The following is an 18554-nucleotide window of genomic DNA, read 5'->3' as shown; positions in this document are numbered from 1 at the left end:
CAGTTATGAGGAGGTACTCTTGGCTTCACATACAGGGCTTACCTGAGGATATTAAGGCCAGGGTCCTACATCCTGCTTTGGGCAACCAAAATCTTTTGGGTACTGCTACTCCTGACCACTTTAAAACACTACATGACAAAGGTGTAAAATTATGCAGGACCTTAAATTATTCTTTCTCATATCCCCAAATTTCAGAGAAACTGTCTTTCTAAAGGCAACTTTGTCAGCCTCAAAAAAGAAAAAAAAGTTCCCAAGTGCATGTTTTCTGATAAACCTACCAAGACTTCTAAAAATTAAAAGCCCCCTTTGCAGGACAGATCCTTCTTCATTTGATACATTTTATTCTCCTCCCCTCAGCCAGATATGTCCACATCTCTTAGGCTTTTCCCTGTCTCTCCCTGTCTGGCAACAGATTACTTCAGGTTCCTGGGTACTTTTTATCATCAGTCAAGGCTATTTCGTGGTGTGGAAATCCACCCCCACCCCGGTCTTCCTCATCCTCCTCCAAACTAACTTCCTCACTTTGCTGTGGTCCTGCAAGATCTATTGGCTTAGGGAATCATTCAGCCTGTTCCAGAATCCCAACGAGGAGCAGGTTTTTACTCCAGGATGTTTCTGGTTTCCTAAAAAAAGAGGAGAAGTGGAGAGCCATTCTAGGCCTCTCCTAGATCAACACCTTTCTAAAGATTCCTTCTTTCAGGATGCTTTCCCTCCAGACTCTGTTTCCCCAAACACTTCTGACCTAAAGGATGCCTATCTTTATATTCCCATTCACCCTCTCTTCAAGAAGTTTACATTTTTTTCCTCTCATTTTGAGTTCTTTGCTTTGCCCTTTGGTCTTTCTGCAGCCCCAAGGGTATTCACTCAAATGTCTGGCCCCTGTGATACCCTTTTGAAGGCATCAGGGAGTCCAGATATTCCCATAGATAGATGACCTGCTTCTTCAGGATTCCTACCAGTTTCTTCAAATTTACACTTTACATGCTCCTTCTGCACAGTTTGCTGATCACCATCAATCTCAAGAAGTCAATTCTGACGACTTTTCAAGACCACATTTTTTTCTGGGTTGCAGAATCCAAACCATCTGAATTGTTGGTCTCTGTTCCTTCTCCTAAGGCTCTGTCTTTGGTAACCTATTTCCAGTCTCTGCTCTCCCTTTCCCTTATTCCTACAAGAGAATTTCTCAGAGACTTGGAGTTCATAGCATCTACCATCCCCATGATACCGTTTGCCAAGCTTCATATGAGAAAGCTTGAATGTACCTTAAAGCAGTTTGGCTTCAACATTACCAGCCTCTAGAGTTTCTGGTTCCTGCATTACCCTCTTAAACTTGAGTTTCATTTTTTTTAACAAGGAGCAAGGGCAATGCAGTGGTGCAGCAGTTAATGTTGTCACCTCACAGCAAGAGGTTCTCCTGTTTGATTCTCGGCTGGGGTGCCTTCTGTGTGGAGTTAGCATATTCTCCCTGTGTTCGCGTGGGTTTCCTCAGGGTACTCCAGTTTCCTCCCACATTCTAAAGACATGCGTCTGGAGTGTCTCACCCGTGCCTCCGCTGAAAATAGACTCTGTCCTAATTGGACCTTCCCGGTCAACAAATGTTAAATAAAATAATAAATAAACCTCTGCATTGCGGTATTAGTTATGACATAGGCAGTCATACATTTATATAAATGAAAAACAACCATATTGACATATTTTTAGTTGCAAACATTATATATAACTTATCTTTACAGTCATTGTCAGTCAAATATTACATAGCTCATTCAATTCCTTCTGTCCCTTAAATCTCACTCCTTCTCCAAAACATTATTCTGCATTTGTTTTCACAGTTCCCATTCTTTCTATGTGATTTTCTCCTACCCTTTTCTAAAGATCCCACTTCAGTTCTTTTATCTCTGTTACTATATTTATTACTGCTAGTAGAGTTGGTTTGGACTTTTGATTTCCATTTTTTACAAACTGCTTTTTTGACAGCTACCAGAATTAAACCCAGTAAGGCCTTACTGTGACAAGGCAATTCAGATCTTGTATCACAGTTTAAAAAAAAATAAAAATGTTCCTTAGTTTCACCAGTTTGCTCACCCAGTATTTCTGACAGAGTAGTCTGCAGCGGAAAAGTCTGCCAACTCACTGCAGTCCCAGAAAATATGTGCCTAATTACCCCTTTCTTCCCTATCACACTTCTCCAACATTTGCAATCCATTTGAGGAAAAATTATTTTCCGTCTGCTTGGGATATAAAAATACCAAGCAAAAATCCTAACCCTTCTACACTATGTTGCATATTTGGGAGTCATATATGTATCCTCCCATTGTTTTTGTGAATTGCTTATCCAGTCTCTCTTAACAATCCTCTTTAATGTCCTGTTATTGATTCTTATAATTATCATGCAATATATTATATGCCCTATTATCTCTTTTAATACCAGCTTCTGTCCTAGATTCTACTAAAAAATTTACCAGTGCTGGTCTTTCTTAGGACTCCCCTGTTTCTTTCTCTTTGCCAATATTTTGATATCAATCTTTGATAGGGGAGGAGGTAATATGTAGCCTGCAGTCAAAATAAGTTTTTGGCCTCTTCCCATTCTGTTATCTTTCTCTCTCTAATTATTTGCTCCCAATACGTTACTTTGCCAGTTTTCTCCAGTGAATTCCTGCCCCCTCTTGCCTATTCTGTGTACCCCTAAGTGCAGACATCATTATTGGCACAATCTCCTTTCTCCATTCTCATGTTGGCTTGGTTCTTAGATTACTTTTCTGCTTCTTTATGAATATTCTGTATGGTTATTCTTATTCTGTTTAAGGAACTGCATCCAAAATCAGTTTGTCCTTTTTTCTTGAGCTGCCCCAGTGTTTTATCATCATCATCCCTTTCCATTTTGAACTGTGGCTTTCTGCTTGTGCTATGTATAGGAGTATCAACTGTGTAGCTGTGTAGCTGTGAAATACCCTTTCAAATCCAGTAATTCCAAACCACCTTCTTCTGTTGGATCAATTTATCTCACTTGACTCTTGCCCTCTTCCCCTCCCAGATAAAACCCTTCAACTCTAATTCCTATCCACAACTTCTCCTCTCACTGACAAAAATATGCCTGACCTGTGCATAAAACTAAAGGGACTAAAAACTTTTTATTTGCTTGTATCTTGCTATCCATATCTATAAAACATGCCTTCCAATTTCTCTGTTTTTTTGTGTCATCTATTTTTTATATCTTTAGCTGCCATAACAGAATCCTTTTTAATACATATCAAGTACTTCATTGTATCATGTCCTCATAAGTATGGATGGTGCTAAACATTCAATTCATGTCTGTGTACACAGTTTATAGTTGTTGCCCTTGTTTTCTTTTCTTTTCTTTTGTACCCTGAAAAAAACTTAAAACAGTCTCAGAATGTTCCACAAGACTGAAATGTCCTTTTCTAGTTTTATCAGGTATAACATATCTAGAAATAAAACCAACATTTCTTGATTGCCATACAAGTTATGTCCTTGAATTTTTGAGTTCCTTATTTTCTTTGCTGATGGTTTTAAGTATAATACAAATAACAAAGGGAAAGAGGACACCCCTGCACTTCCTCTGTTCAAACAGAACTTATCAAAGTGGATCCATCCCACTTTAATTTTTGCCTCCAGTCTCTCATATGTCCTAATCAACCTTATAATTTTATCAGGGAATGCAAATGCTTCCATTGCCCTACTCAAAATCCCAGCTTACTTTGTGGAATGCTTTCTTTGCGTCAAGACCCACCAACAACAGAGGGAATTTTCTTACATTCTGCTTCCTTCTGGATCACCACTGTTCTGTTAATGTTGTCCAACATTTGCCTTCCTTCCAGAAAATCACATTGATTCATAGCCATCAATTTTGGAATCGCATATGAGTTTCATGTATGGATTCCGCAGATCTTTCTCAATCCAGGCCTGCCTTTTCAGACTCCTCCCCCCCCACTCAAGAGCTTTTCGCAGATGCTTCTCTTCATGGGTGGGGAGCTAGTTCCAACAATCTGAAGGTTCAGGGTTTCTGGCCTCATTATTAACAGTCAGACCTTGTCAACATAATAAAGATGAGGGTGCTCATTCTTGTTCTGCAGGCCTTCCATTATCTTTGATCTCCAGGCCCTCTAAAGGTCTTTACAGACAATACCACAGTCATGTGGTGCATCAACAAAAAAGGGGGGTCACAAAGTCTTGTATTCTTTGTAGACTAGCTCTTCAGGCCAGAGACTTTGCTATCCACAATCGGATAACCCTTAAGGAAGTCTATATCCCTTCAGTACACGACCTTGTGGCAGACTCTGAGAGTAGGTACAGGACACATCATCATGAATGGATACTTTACAGAGAGATGCTTCTGGACATAGTATATTGGCGGGGTATTCCTTTAGTGGATCTTTTCACCTCCCCTCTAAACAAAACAACATCCTCGATTCTGTTCAAGTCCTCTGACTTTGCAGGTGGATGCTGTGTCCTTTTCTTGGAAGATAATGTTCCTATTTGTTACCCTCCTCTTCCTCTCTATTGTCCTTGCACAGGATCATGAAGGACTCTGATCTCAGAATCTTGCTGACCCCCTTTTGGCTCAGACAACACTTGGCTCCCCCTTCTCTTTTACCTGGCCAAAAGCAATCATCACAATTTACCTCACTGGATGAATCTTCTCACACAAGACAAGGGGTCTCTCATTCACCCTCACTTGTCCACTTTTCATCTGACACTTCGGGTGATAGAAAAGTGGTGTCTAAAAGGAATCAAAATCCTGTGGGAGTACTGAAGGTTCTGCAAGATCCCGAGAAACCTACTACCAGAACATCCTGTATTGCTAAATGGATGAGATTTTCTATTTGGCATCTTAAGCATCACCAGGATCTCTTCTCAATGGAGAAGGGGCCCTTTGGTCCTTTCTTACTTGTGTGAACTGCTCCATGCAGGCTTAGCATATTCTTCCATTAAAGCTCACTTTACAGCAGTCTGTGCTTGTCTACCATTGAACCTGCTGTTGGCCTCGTTTTGAGGTCAGACAATTCTTTAAAGGTGTTCTTCATTTGAAGACCCCAAGGAAAAACTCTTCCTCCCTCTTTGGACTTATTTTGCCAATGAAAAGCTAACTCAGGCTCTTTTCAAGCCTGAGTCTTTTGCCCCCTTGCAGCATTGCACCTGTTGGTAGCTCTTACTTCACATGTCCGCATCTTCCAGGGTTAAGAATGCTTGCAGTGAGTGCAATTTCTTGTTTAGACTCCTAGCGTTTAGCAGCATGACCTTTAATTTGCGTTTTGTTGAAATTTTTATGGTGGTAGTATCGACCTCTTGACTTTTCCTAAAAAGGCACTATGGGGTGGCAAGGACCTTTGCCAGAAGCCTGAAGCCCAAGTGAGACAGGTGCAGGCCATCTCTGGCAAAGCATCGTGGTCTGTTGATCATATCTTCCTAGGCTGTGTCAGGTACTGGATCCCCCAGAAACTAAGCCAGTTGTTAAAGTCAGTCATTTTCTGTTTGTATTCAGACATTCTGGGTGATGGTAGAATGCTGCTTAAGGCTAGGGACATACCTGCTTGGCACACATACTCAGCAAGCTCAATTATGTCTCTGTTCATATAGTCCAGAAAGGTACGTCTCAATCGTTCACACCAACATGGACTGTGACAGAGTCATAACAGTGCCTGTTCTTGAGAGACTTGGGTGTGTGTGTGTGATATGATGGATTCTGGCACCTGACAAACAACTAACCGTGACTTTCTCCTTCTCCAGCCTGTTGAGTGGTTCTGCTGCTGTGTGTCTCGCAGTGGAGTCTCTTATGACTAATATGTTGGGTTTATGGTTAGGCCTTAGTGGTTGCAAGACACTGGTGTGTGGAGTATGCATGGTATATGGTGTAGAGTTCAGATGTGTTTTTGCCTCTGAGGTCTCCTTTGTTTGGGTTTGTGTTGAGAATCTCCGCATATATGGGTGTGTGTTTTGTAGTTGTGCGTGGTGGTTGAGGTGTAGTGATTGCGTTGACAACCTTCTCAGTGCCAGATGTACTGGCTTGTGAGGGAGAGAGCATAGACTCTAGCTTCTTTATGTAATTGTATCTCTCACAAATTGTGATGTTCATCGTGTTTCACTGTTGCAGTCATCACTGTAGGGTTCTTCCTGCCGGCAGACAGCCCTTGGTCGGCCAGAATCCTAAAGTCTGGGTCCGGCGTCAGCTGTTCAGTCATGCTCCCTGAAGTCAGAGCGCCAGGAGTATAAAGCTGCCAGCCGACGCCATGTTCTCCAGTCTTTCTTGCCGTGCGGTGGAAGCAGTTCGCAAGTGCCGGTTGGCTGACTCCTGATATTTTTTCGTGCTTTAGTCCGAAGACTTACTTCTTCTTCGCAAAGCTAAGTATCCCGTTGGGGAAACTTTTTTCTTGCTCCAGTCCGATGTCAGAAAACGTTTATAATTTCATTTCTTGTGGGAAGCAAATACCTCATAAGGATTTCCACTCTTGCTGTATTCCTTGTTTAGACCCTGACCACGACGTAGGTAGTTGTCGGTTTTGTGCTAGATTTAACCAACGTACTATTAAGCGGCGGTACGATTTTGCTTTTCAGTACTTTGGCATGCGATTTAATTATAAAATGTCGGACGCGCTTCCGACTACCGGAGTTCACAAACGACGCAAGGATAAGGACAGGCCTCCGAGGTCCAAATCAGACAGTGTTTTACAAGCAGAGCCAGCTACAGGTTCGGCCGTCGTCAGTGAGGCGCTGTCGCAGCCCCTTTCATCGGCCATTTCAGAACCGATTGCCGAAACGGACTCCCACGAGGAGCCAACTAGGCCTTTGAGTACTCCAGCTGCAGGACCTTCGGACAATGCTCCCTCGGATGGGTCCGGAGCCGCTGTGCAGGTACCAGCTTCCGAGGAGGTTTTCAGGCCTACTCAGCTTCTGATAAAGGCAAACCCAAAGACAAAGGCAAAGACTCATTCTAAATCTAAGACACCAGCCCAGGCCTCTTCTGATCCGGGACCCAAATCTCAGAAACAGCTACTTAAAATGGCGGAGGACTTACTAACCATGATTAGGGGATCACATCCCCCTCCAGACAAAAGGCCAAGGCAAGAATTGGATTATGAATCCTCTGATCAGGCATCTGTTTCTTCAGTGTCTTCCTCTGAACAGGAATATACTTTCCCTCCTTATGAGGGTTTTGATGCTGAGGAATCCATTCCATCAGCTTCTCCCCCTGAGGATTTTTCTTTTGGGGAAACTTTACATGAAACGAGGGAACATTTTCACTGGGAAGGACAGGAGTACTCTGAATCTAAGAGAAGGCTTAGGGATTTCCTTCTTCTTCCCCAACATAGACCCCTGGCTATTCCTCCTATTTTGGATATTGTGGATGATGCCTTTTCTGAGGCTAATTTAACTCCTGAGTCCTTTCCTCCGGCCCCTGCTAAGCCTGACAGATATTACAGGGTCCCTGACTCCCACCAGTTCCTTTACAAAAATCCTACTGCTGATCCAGAAACCATTTCTCAGGGTCCTAAGGGTGTTAAGGCCGCCTCTGCTAAAAACCCTATTCCGACAGATAAGGATTCTAGAGCTTTGGAGAGATGGGGCAAAAAAGTGTACACTTCTGCTACTTTATTAGGGCTTTAAATTGTCAATTTCATATGCTAAAATATCAGCAATTCCTGCTGTCTGTTATGAAAAAAAGCTAGGTACCATTTCTGCATGTGCAGATAATAAGGAATTACACGATTTAATGCATGCTACTGAGCAAGTGGGGAAGCATGGTTTACACTGTGGTTTTGATGCCTTGGAGGCTTCATGCAGGGCGGCTGCCACTGGTACAGTCATTAGAAGGCATGCTTGGTTAAAGGAACAAAACTTACCTGATCAAGTGAAAGCTAAGTCACTGGATGCTCCTGTTCAGCATAATGTTTTGTTTGGGTCTAAGGCTGAAGAGGTGATAAAGAAAATAGAGGATAAGGCAAAATCCATGCAAACAGTTAAGGATTTCTTGCAAGTTCAGCCACCAAGGTTTAGCAGAATTTGGCCAACTAAAAATTGGTCCTTTCCCAGCTCGGACAGACCTCAGAGGGGTAGATATAGACGTTCCAGAGGGAGGACCCAAGCACAGACCTCTTACAGACCTAGACAGTGGAGTGCTTCCACCCCCAGGGGTGGAGAGGACAGACCTCAATCTTATAGAAAACAGGCTCAATGACTCCCCCTGCATGGCTCCAGGAACTTTTCTCCTGGAAGCCCCTCTAGGAGGAAAACTCTCTCTTTTTCATCAAAATTGGACTTGCATAACCCAAGACAAGTGGGTTCTGGATGTAGTTTCAAGAGGTTACAAATTCCACTTTCATACCTTGCCAAGACCAAATGGATGGCCAGACCTACCAAAACACCAATGGGCAGAGGCATTAAACCAGGTGGGATCCCTCATGGCTATGAGGGCCGTAGAACTGGTTCCACAATCAGAGACAGGGCAAGGCTTTTACTCAAGGCTCTTCCAAGTTCCCAGAAAACAAAGTTCTTGGAGACCCAACTTGGATCTGTCAGTCTTAAATACTTTCCTGGAGATACCAAAGTTCAAGATGCTTACTCTGCAGCAGCTCCTGCTAATGTTGAGCAAAAATGCATGGATGGTGACACTGGATTTAAAGGAGGCTTACCTACACATCCCTATCAAACAGGAGTGCAGAAAATACCTCAGGTTCAAGGCCGGCTCGAAACATTACCAATTCTCTGTGCTGCCCTTTAGCTTGTCTACAGCGCCCAGGGTCTTCACCAAGTGCCTGGCACCAGTAGTAGCTTATTGCAGACTCAAGGGAATTCAAATTTACCCTTATCTGGACGACTGCCTTATTCAAGCAGACAGCAAGGATGTCTTACTCCAGCACCTGGAATTTGTTCAAAATCTACTCAAGTACCTGGGATTCACTGTGAACATAAAAAAGTCAAATTTGACACCCACACAACAGATAACTTTTCTGGGTGCTCTTCTAAACACAACAACCCAGATGGCATTCCTGACATCTGAAAAACAACTACAGCTGGCTTCAACTTTCAAAACCTTTGCATTAATGTCTCAGCTAACTGCAAGGAAATTCCTGCAGGCTTTGGGTTACATGGCCTCCTGCACCCTTCTCATACCAAATGCAAGACTACATATCAGAAAAATACAATGGTACCTAAAACGTGTATGGTCCCAGCATTGCCACAGTCTAGACACACAGATTGCTGTCTTGCCTTGCCTACAAAAGGAATTCCATTGGTGGACCATGGCATGTCTTCACAACAAAGGGAAAGCCTTCAGTCTGCCTCCAGCCAGCCAAGTGTTAACCACGGACGCCTCGGATTACGCATGGGGAGCCCACTAGCAGGGGAAAGACCTGCAAGGTTTTTGGACAGAGGATCAGAAGCACCTACATATCAATGTAAAAGAGATGTTAGCTGTACAGAATGCCCTCTTGGCTTTCAGGGATCTTCTACAACCAGGACAACTACTGATACAGACAGACAACACCACAGTTATGTGGTACATAAACAAGCAAGGGGGTTCACACTCCTACCCCCTTTGCAGACTAGCCATGACTCTATGGAACACAGCTCTAGCTTGCAAAGTGGATCTACAAGCTCAGTTCCTGCCAGGGAAACAAAATATTCTGGCAGACAGCCTGAGCAGGAACCTGTCAGACCCACACGAGTGGATGCTAGACACCCAAATATTCAAGATGATTACAGAAGCCTGGGGCTGCCCGGACATAGATCTATTTGCATCCCCCCCCTCAAACCACCAGTTACAGATTTTTTGCACAAGGACATTTCACAAATCATTCAGTTGGAGAAACCTTTCAGGGTATGGCTTTCCTCCACTACCTCTTCTTCCACGGGTGTTATTAAAGATCAAGCAGGACAAACCCAAGATGATTTTATTGGCCCCAAATTGGCTTCGTCAATTTTGGTACTCAAAACTGATGAATCTATCCCAGGAGCCTCCTTGGATTTTACCTCTGATTCCAAATCTTTTGTCCCAACACCAGGGCCAAGTTCTGCACTCTCATATCAAAACTCTCAACCTGGCAGCCTGGCGAATTCAGGGTCTATGATTAATCCTACCCTTCCCAAACAGGTCATGGATGTCATCTTAGAAGCCAGATGGCCTAGCACTAGAAAATCTTATGCAGGTAAATGGAAGAGATTTTGCACCTGGATGCATGCTCAGGATTCGGATCCTCTTATTCCTAATATCCCCACTGATTTTACTTTATCTGACAGACATGCTACATAAGGGTTTATCCTTCTCCTCCATAAAAATACATGCCTCAGCTATCTCTGTGCATTACAATACAGATCCTCCAATCTTTTTGCATCCACTTCTGAAACAATATCTCAGAGGAGCAAAGAATTTAAGGCCCCCTAGGACACCCCCCATACCTTCCTGGGACCTCAGCTATGTTCTGGAAAAACTCACTCTGCCTCCTTTTGAGCCTGCTGCCACATCTGATATTAAGTATTTATCATGGAAAACAGCTATCCTGCTGGCTTTGACTTCAGCCAGGAGTCTCGGAGTTACAAGCACTCATGGCTGTGGAACCCTATATTATTTTTCACCAAGATAGGGTGTCTTTAAGGACTAATCCTACTTTCATGCCTAAAGTGGTTTCCAAAGTGGCTTTAAATCAAACTATTCACCTGCCAACTTTTTTCACTAATCCACAAAATAAGGTGGAAAGGATCTTGCATTCCTTGGATGTACACAGGCAACTTCGTTTTTACATGGACAGAACCAAGGATATCAGGAAAACACAGCAACTGTTTGTTTCTTATGCAACAAATTCCCAAGGCAATGCTATTTCAAAACAGACCATTTCTAAATGGATTGCTCATGGAATTAGATTTTGTTACTCTCATCATGGAAAGCAAATCCCAGGAAAAATTAGGACACACTCTACCAGAGCTGCTGCTACTTCAGCTTCCTTTCTCAGGGGAGTACCTACCAAAGATATTTTGGAAGCTGCAACTTGGAGTTCAGTGCATACTTTATCTAAGCACTATAATCTCCCTCTTTACTCTAAGTCTAGGGCAGGCTTTGCTTCTGCAGTCTTGCAGGGCCTTCTAGCCGCCGCTTCTACTCTATAACCACCACCCTTTATCTCAGCTATGGGATTCAACCCTGCAGTGATGACTGCAACAGTGAAACACGAGTACAGTTGTGTACACATACCATAAATGCAGTCTGGGTTACCCACCCTCCTGTCCCCTCTTATACTTTCATTAGTGTGGTTTCCTACTTCACCCTTCTTCTGAGGTGTATTTGTTACAGGGTATGGGGTTTGTTGTATGTTACATTTTTGTTTTACTATTAGCCTTCACTTTTGGACACCTGACATCTGGGGCAAGAAAAACTGGAGAACATGGTGTCGGCTGGCAGCTTATACTCCTGGCGCTCTGACGTCAGGGAGCATGACTGAAGAGCCGACGCCGGACCCAGACTTTGGGATTCTGGCCGACCGAGGGCTGCCTGCCGGCAGGAAGAACCCTACAGTGATGACTGCAACAGTGAAGACACTCGAACATCTACATTTATGGTAAGTGTACACAACTGTACTTTCCTAGGTGGTAGTAGTAGATGGTTGTCCGTGTACATGAGGCAGTTGCTACACTGTCTCAGGATGCCCATATCAACCAGGCTGACCGGAGAAACCGTTGGAAATTGTCCATCCATATTTGTCAGAATCTGAGGGGAGAGAGGCCAGGGAGAGCTAAGGGGTAGACCTAAATCCCAAGTGCTTAAACCAAAACTAAGGGGCTTTAGAATAACACTTAAAATTTAAACAGGCTAAAAACAAGCAATAATAAATGCAGCGGAGAAGATGCAGTTGAACAATTTAGAGAACAAGTAGCAGAAAAAACAAGATGAAGTAATAGATTAGGAGAAGGAAATACAAATACTGTAAGAGTAGCTGAATAAAGTTCTTTTTTTTAAGTGGAAAGGGAGAAAGGAGGAAATTAAGGAGGTTGGCCTTCCCAAATGTTCTGTTTGTATTAGGTAATAGAATTTTATTCAGTCCTTGAGAAAGCCTGGCAGAGGCCGGGTGAAAGCGCTTGGTTTTATGTACTTGTTGGTTATAAGATATTAAATCTGTTTGGATTTTACTTGGCTCCGGGTCCTGTGGCTTTTGGATATTTTCCTGTTTTTATTAGGTAAAATGAGCTAATGACACTGGACTGGAAGGAGTGTTCCAGATCAAATTTACAGTAGTGGCGGGAAATAAAGATCTGAAGCTGTTGCAGGTTTTTATCAAATACTGTGTCGTAAGTCTGCCTTCATGGGTTTGCTCTTTCTTTTTTTTTTTTTTCATGATTTCTTAGGAAACTTTACTGTTTGCTAGTTTGTCCTGTCATTTCTAACCTGTTGCAGAAGCCCCTTTCATAGCAATACTACAGCTGTGCAAGTGTACTGTAACAGCAGCACTTTTGCAAAAGGCACCAGTTTCTCTTCCTTATCCTTTTTTGCTCCCTCTTCCTACAGCTAACAAGCATCTGCCACCAGCTTCTCTTCTCATTTACTGGGTATTCTGGACCTACCCTTTTCTCTACTGGCTCAGTATTCCATGTCTGGGGCCATTGAGGAGGTGGAAGATGCTTGTGCAGTATCATACTACAACTGGGTAGTGTAGTGTACTCCCCCACCCGGTAGCAAAGGTGAATTCACACTTCTACCCACATTCAACCTCCTGACCAGGCTGTATAAGGCTTGCAGCATGTTGTTCTCTGAGCCATTAATACTGCTATCACAGCAAGCCTAAGCTGCCTTCCTCTCCCCAGGATGGACCAGTCAGTATTGGCTGCTTACTCTCACCCCTGTCATGTCCCTGCAGTGCCAGTGATAAAACTCAAACACTGGTAGTTTAAAGTGCAATAAGGGCTTGTGGACTTTATCTATCTGTAATGTAAGTGTATCTTATTTTTTTAACCTGACTGCCAAAAAAAACTTGGATGCTGTTCAGTTGTGCCTCCTGTTGTGTGCTGTACTGTGAGACTTGAACTTAACAGTGCTGAAAGATACTTAAAACCTGAAACACCTTTCTTACATCAGAAAGGTACTTAGTTATATTTTTTCCCAGACTTTTCCTGAAATTGACTATAAATTCTGTTTCAGTTTTTACATTTCCTGAGTAGGGCTCAAAAGGGAACACTTGAAACATCTGCTGCCATATTCAAGTTGACAAGACCGTCTGAGATTTAAGAGTTTACTATACCTGACTGAACCTCATGATTGTGTGCCACAGTATTATTTTGTACTTTGATATCTACAGATTCAAAAGTAATGACATGTATTGTATATGTTTTTTTTTTTTTTTTCTAGGTGGGAAGTCATTGCCAATTACATGAATTTACATTCAAGCAATGGAATTAAGAGGACCGCTAAGGATGTTATCGGCAAAGCTAAGAGTTTACAAAAACTTGGTAATTCAATATTTTTGTAAATTTAGTGGTTCTGAGTCCAAAATGTTAGAAGGACAAATCTGATTATCTGCAGGTAATAGGCTATTTCATAAGAAAATGTCCTTGTTCTGCACTTGTACACTTAACTGGAGTGTAGAAGTTAATTACTAAAAAAAAAAAAAAAAAAAAATTAAGCTCTAAAGAGCTGGAACACGTTTATTGTAAGGACCTTCTAGTTACAACACTTGGGTGCATTTTTTTCGCAAATTAAGTCTTTTAGTCTGACCAGGAAAAACAGACACATTAGAAAGAACCACAGACAATCAGAAACTTATTTACAGAATATTTCCACAAGTTCTCTAAATTGTGCGACATACAGAAGTAAGCTGTGAACCAAAGCTTCACTCCTTTGGAATACCTATCCTTCCATTTTCCAGCCACTACCCCAGAATTTGCCCAAGTTCCACTCATAATAATACCTAGCATTTCACTTTTGACTCTACCCAGCATGGGCCAGAGATGTACAAACCAAAAAAGGAGAATAATTTTTTGACACCCCCTCAATTTTCTGTACTAAACCTCACATCTGTTGTAGTGCAATAAACTTTGTACCCGTCACCATTCTAGGCAACAGTTACATTTTCATTATAGTCAATATTACCTCTTCCAGAACAGCCCAGTATAGTAACTTTCCCTTACATTGTAATTAAATTCCATCATTACTATTATTTTCTTATGCAAATAGTACTTGAGCTACACTAAACCCATGAAACATACCCCTTCAAAATTATCTTGATGTACAGCACTTCATCTAACCCCACCACTCTTTAACAAACCTAAGTAAAACATAAGTATAGTGACTATTACAAACCAAAGCTCTTTTGCCTAATCACAGGCAATCCTAAGCCTGGAATATTGTCCTTTGACACCAGGCAAAAACAAAAAAATTTAAATATGCTAGACCCCCTGACCACTTGTATATCCTAGAAATGTGCTTTAAGGTAACAGCAGACTTTAAAGGTCTGTCATCACAGTTAGTAGTAGCATAATCCCATGTTGGCATTTCCTGTCAAAACAGTTTGTAAGTCCATTCAAGTAAACACATGTAATAAAAATTGTAAAGACCTGCCACTCTTCAAGTAGTTCTCCTTAGACAGTAACTTCACAGTTTATTACTAACATTTTATTAGGCTATATTAAAGTTATGTGCTATTTTCTTTCTTTTACCCTGTCACCTAGCATGCATCTCACCACAACATTACCACTCAGAAATTTAATCTACTAATAAACGCATTTTTCTTTATCCCTTCAGCGATGCCTTGATAATGCTGATGCAGTATTAAAGTATGTTTCATAGACAGGTTTGCAACATAACTGCGATACCAGTATAACAGAAATGATGAAACTTGACACACTTTTACAGAAATAGATCCTACTAGAACTCTGCGTCGTAATCTAATGTGACCATTTGTTTAAAAAAAAAAAGCAAGAAATGAGAATACTTGGCACAGTTTGACAGCACACCCCTGTTCAACATAGTCTTCACAAGCTAAAATACTAATTGTAAAATCATTTTTAAGGTATTCTCCAGAAGTTTCATGTAACATTTGGTAATTATTGCATCAGAATTTAACATTTAATAATAATGTAGAAAATATATGTTATCTTGTGACAGAGAATGACAGTCAGCTGTTGGGGGAAAAAAACGGACTAATGTTCTGAATTCATTAAACACAACCCCCTAAACACAGTCACTTAGAAATGTATGTTACATGCATTAAATTGACTGTCGCACATTGAAGCTTTAACTTGAGTTTTCATGCTGTTACAAATAACATAGCATTTCAAATAACTAAGTCCTTAGATTATGTAACCTCCCTTAAAGAGTATTGATCTTACCACTTTGAAGACTGTACCTGTTGTAGCACAGACAGATGCAACCAAGAGTCAACACATTATGCAAGTTCAATATTGGCATCAGATCTTGTAACTGAAAAATATTTTCCACTTGTCATTTGCATTTCAGTAGTGTCAAACTTAACCAAACGTTCTGTATAATTTGCAGGTTCAAATGAACAGTCACCTGTCAGATTCATCATCGAAATAACAATTTTATTAGTCACCTGTGAGGCATTTTCACAGATCTCACAAAATGGATAAGCCTGGAAAGTTGGTAGCAAAGAGTTCACAAACAGCTTTATTAGGTCCCATTTGGAGCTGCTGTTCTTTTGGAGTCCCCACCTGTGTTAACATGTTAAGATCTCCTAGCATTGTAAACAAACCAGGTATCTTTCTGTAAAGGCTGTACAGTCAGATGCCTGTTCCTGTGTGACCGTATGTCACCAATTTTACACAAATCAGAATTTCTTCCTTTGAAACTGTGTAAGAAACTCCTACCCATTTTGCTTTCTATGGTCCAAACCAGTAGAAGCAGCATTTACTATTACAATGATTCCTGTACCTTTGGGCCTTTTGCAGGCTCTGACATCTGATCTTCACAGGTATGCTCCGCAGGTGCCTGTCCCATCCCAAGTAAGTTTTTTTTTTTTTTTTTTTTCAGAACAGGTTTATTGTTTTAACATATAAGAGAAATATCATAACAATTTTATACAAGTAATTAAAAATAGATATTATTATAATATTCAACAAAACAACTAAAGTATTTACAAAGACATCCACTACAATCAGGTCAATTAATTAAACTAAAATACCATGCTATTGAAATTAGAATTTTTTTAACAAATTTTGTAAATTATCCCATACAATATAATAAGATGTTTTTCTAGTTCTTGACCTAATTGTGTTTATTTCCATATGGCACACTATATTCATAACATTTTTAAATTAATTGAACGAAGGAGGTGTATCTGAAATCCAATTTCTGGTTATTATTTTCCTAGCTACTGCTAGAATAGACCATAACAAGGGAAGCTTAACCTTTTTAACACTTTGAGGTACAGGTGTGTTGAATAATATAAGAGATTTAGAAATAATGAAATTATCTGTAAAAAGAGCCTGCAAAAATTCATTAATTGACTTCCAGTATTCTTTCAACTTTATACAGTCATAAAACATATGAGCCCAGTCAGCATTAATTTCTACATTACATCTCTTACATAGATTATCTTTATTATTTATTTTATTCATCATCAAAGGTGTATAAAAGATCTATGTAAAATTTCCATGTATAAAGTCTCCAGACAATGGAAGACATAGTTCTATAGGCAGATTCCAATATATATTGTTTATCTTGTTGATTTGGTGGGTCCCCATTAATAGAAGTGAAATAATCCCAGTATGTATCTACACTGTAAAAAGTTTCTTGTCTGATAATTTTATGTATGTATGAAAGTTTACCTTTATCAGAAACTTTATGTTGTAAATTTAATATCAAGTAATCAATCAGTGTTGGAATAGATTCTTTAACTGTTATAGACATTAGATCTATTTTATTAATGAGATGTTGTCTAAAGGTCTGAACCTCTAACCAGCAAGTTTCTCTTAGATCAAATTCTTGCTTTAAGAAATCTAGATTTTTAACTTTATTATCAGATATCAACTGATACCAGTATTTTAGATAATTATCTATAGCTAAATGAGTTCCTTCAGAAGTAGATGACAAAAGCATACCCTGAGTATAGATTATAGGGAATATAATAAAATTCCATTCCCTATACTTAGGGTGCATGAATATAAAGTTACGATATCTAATAATAATATTTAATGGGTAACAAACCATAGGGTGGGAGGATGACATAATGGTTAAGGTGCTTACCTTAAAGAGACAAGGTGCATGGTTTGATTCTCACATGGGGTAACTGGCTAGGCTTCAAATGGCCCAAGGGTTTGATTCTCACATGGGGTAACTGGCTAGGCTTCAAATGGCCCAAAAGGGCAGCTAGCCTAGTACTAATCTATGAATCTATGTTTAGGTGTAATAGGTGAAGTACAAAATTCCTTTAGTAACCATAACATGGAGTTATTTACAATCATATTTTTATGTGTTAAGGAGATTTTCATGAAGTGCATACTAATTAGCTCCCAATAATCTTTCCATTTTGCGACATATGACTGATCTATTAATAAAGTAATAACTTTTACAATAGAAGAGATAGTATATAAATTAAAGTCTGGAAAAGAAATACCCCCTTGAGACCAGCTATTAGTATGTTTCTTTAATGCAATCCTAGGTCTATTAGTTGCCCATAGGAAATTTAACATTAGTGTATTCAGTTTCTTGATATATATTTTTGTAGGTGGAAGTATTATTGATTGTATTAAGTATAAAATCTTGGGGAATATTATCATTTTAATAATTGTAAGTCTCTCCTCCATAGTAAAAAACATATTATTCCAGGTATTAAAAAGGTTTTGTATATTAAGAAAACAGGTATTATAATTATTATATATAATAGATTTAATATCTTTAGATAGTATTATACCTAAATAAGTTATCTGACCTGAATTGGGTACATATTTAGTAAAATCACTAATGAGAATATTTTTCGTGTATATATAGGTAGTATTTTAGTTTTTCTTCATTGAATATTAAACCAGAAATACTTTTAAAATTCATCATTTTATCAAATAGAGACTGCATAGAAGAATTAGATCCTGCTGATGTAATTAGAACATCATCTGCAAAAGTTGAATTTTGGATGTTGTATTTTCATCTATTTCAAAACCCTCTATGTCAGTACTGTTTCTGATCAAATTAGCCCAAGGCTCCATTACTAAAGTGAATAATAGTGGAGAAAGTGGACATCCTTGTTTTGTACCTTTAAAAATGGGTATTTTTTGTGAAACATATGTTCCTACCTTAATATAAGCCAATGTTCCTTTGTATAAATGCTCAATTAGATTTACAAATGCATCTGAGAAGTTTGTGCACTTCAGTAAGGTAAACAGATAGTCCCAACTTACTGAATCAAATGCTGAACTTATATCAAGACTAATAAGTGTTAAATCTTTCTTTTTCCTATTTGCAAAATCAATTAATGTTAAAGTTCTTCTTATATTATCAAAAGTATTTCTATTTACAATGAAGCCTGTGTGATCTTTATCTATAATGCCGGGGATGATTGTCTTCAATCTATCAGCAAAAATACTCATAAACATTTTATAATCAA

At 39.9% G+C, this 18554-nt stretch overlaps 1 protein-coding gene across 1 annotated transcript in view; it reads left to right on the top strand.

Annotated features, from left to right (window-relative positions):
* The window catches only part of DNAJC2 (DnaJ heat shock protein family (Hsp40) member C2), a 1234748-nt gene that overhangs the window by 803823 nt on the left and 412371 nt on the right, over nt 1-18554 (top strand). The window contains exon 17 of the mRNA XM_044088515.1: nt 13346-13446. Coding sequence (XP_043944450.1) covers nt 13346-13446 — 101 coding nt within the window. The remainder of the gene's footprint in view (nt 1-13345; nt 13447-18554) is intronic.

Source organism: Protopterus annectens, chromosome 11.part0, assembly GCF_019279795.1.
Source record: "Protopterus annectens isolate FY-2018-M chromosome 11.part0, PAN1.0, whole genome shotgun sequence".
Lineage (NCBI taxonomy): Eukaryota > Metazoa > Chordata > Ceratodontiformes > Protopteridae > Protopterus > Protopterus annectens.
The sequence above is the reverse complement of the archived record's forward strand: the minus strand, read 5'-3'. Positions and strand labels throughout refer to the sequence as shown.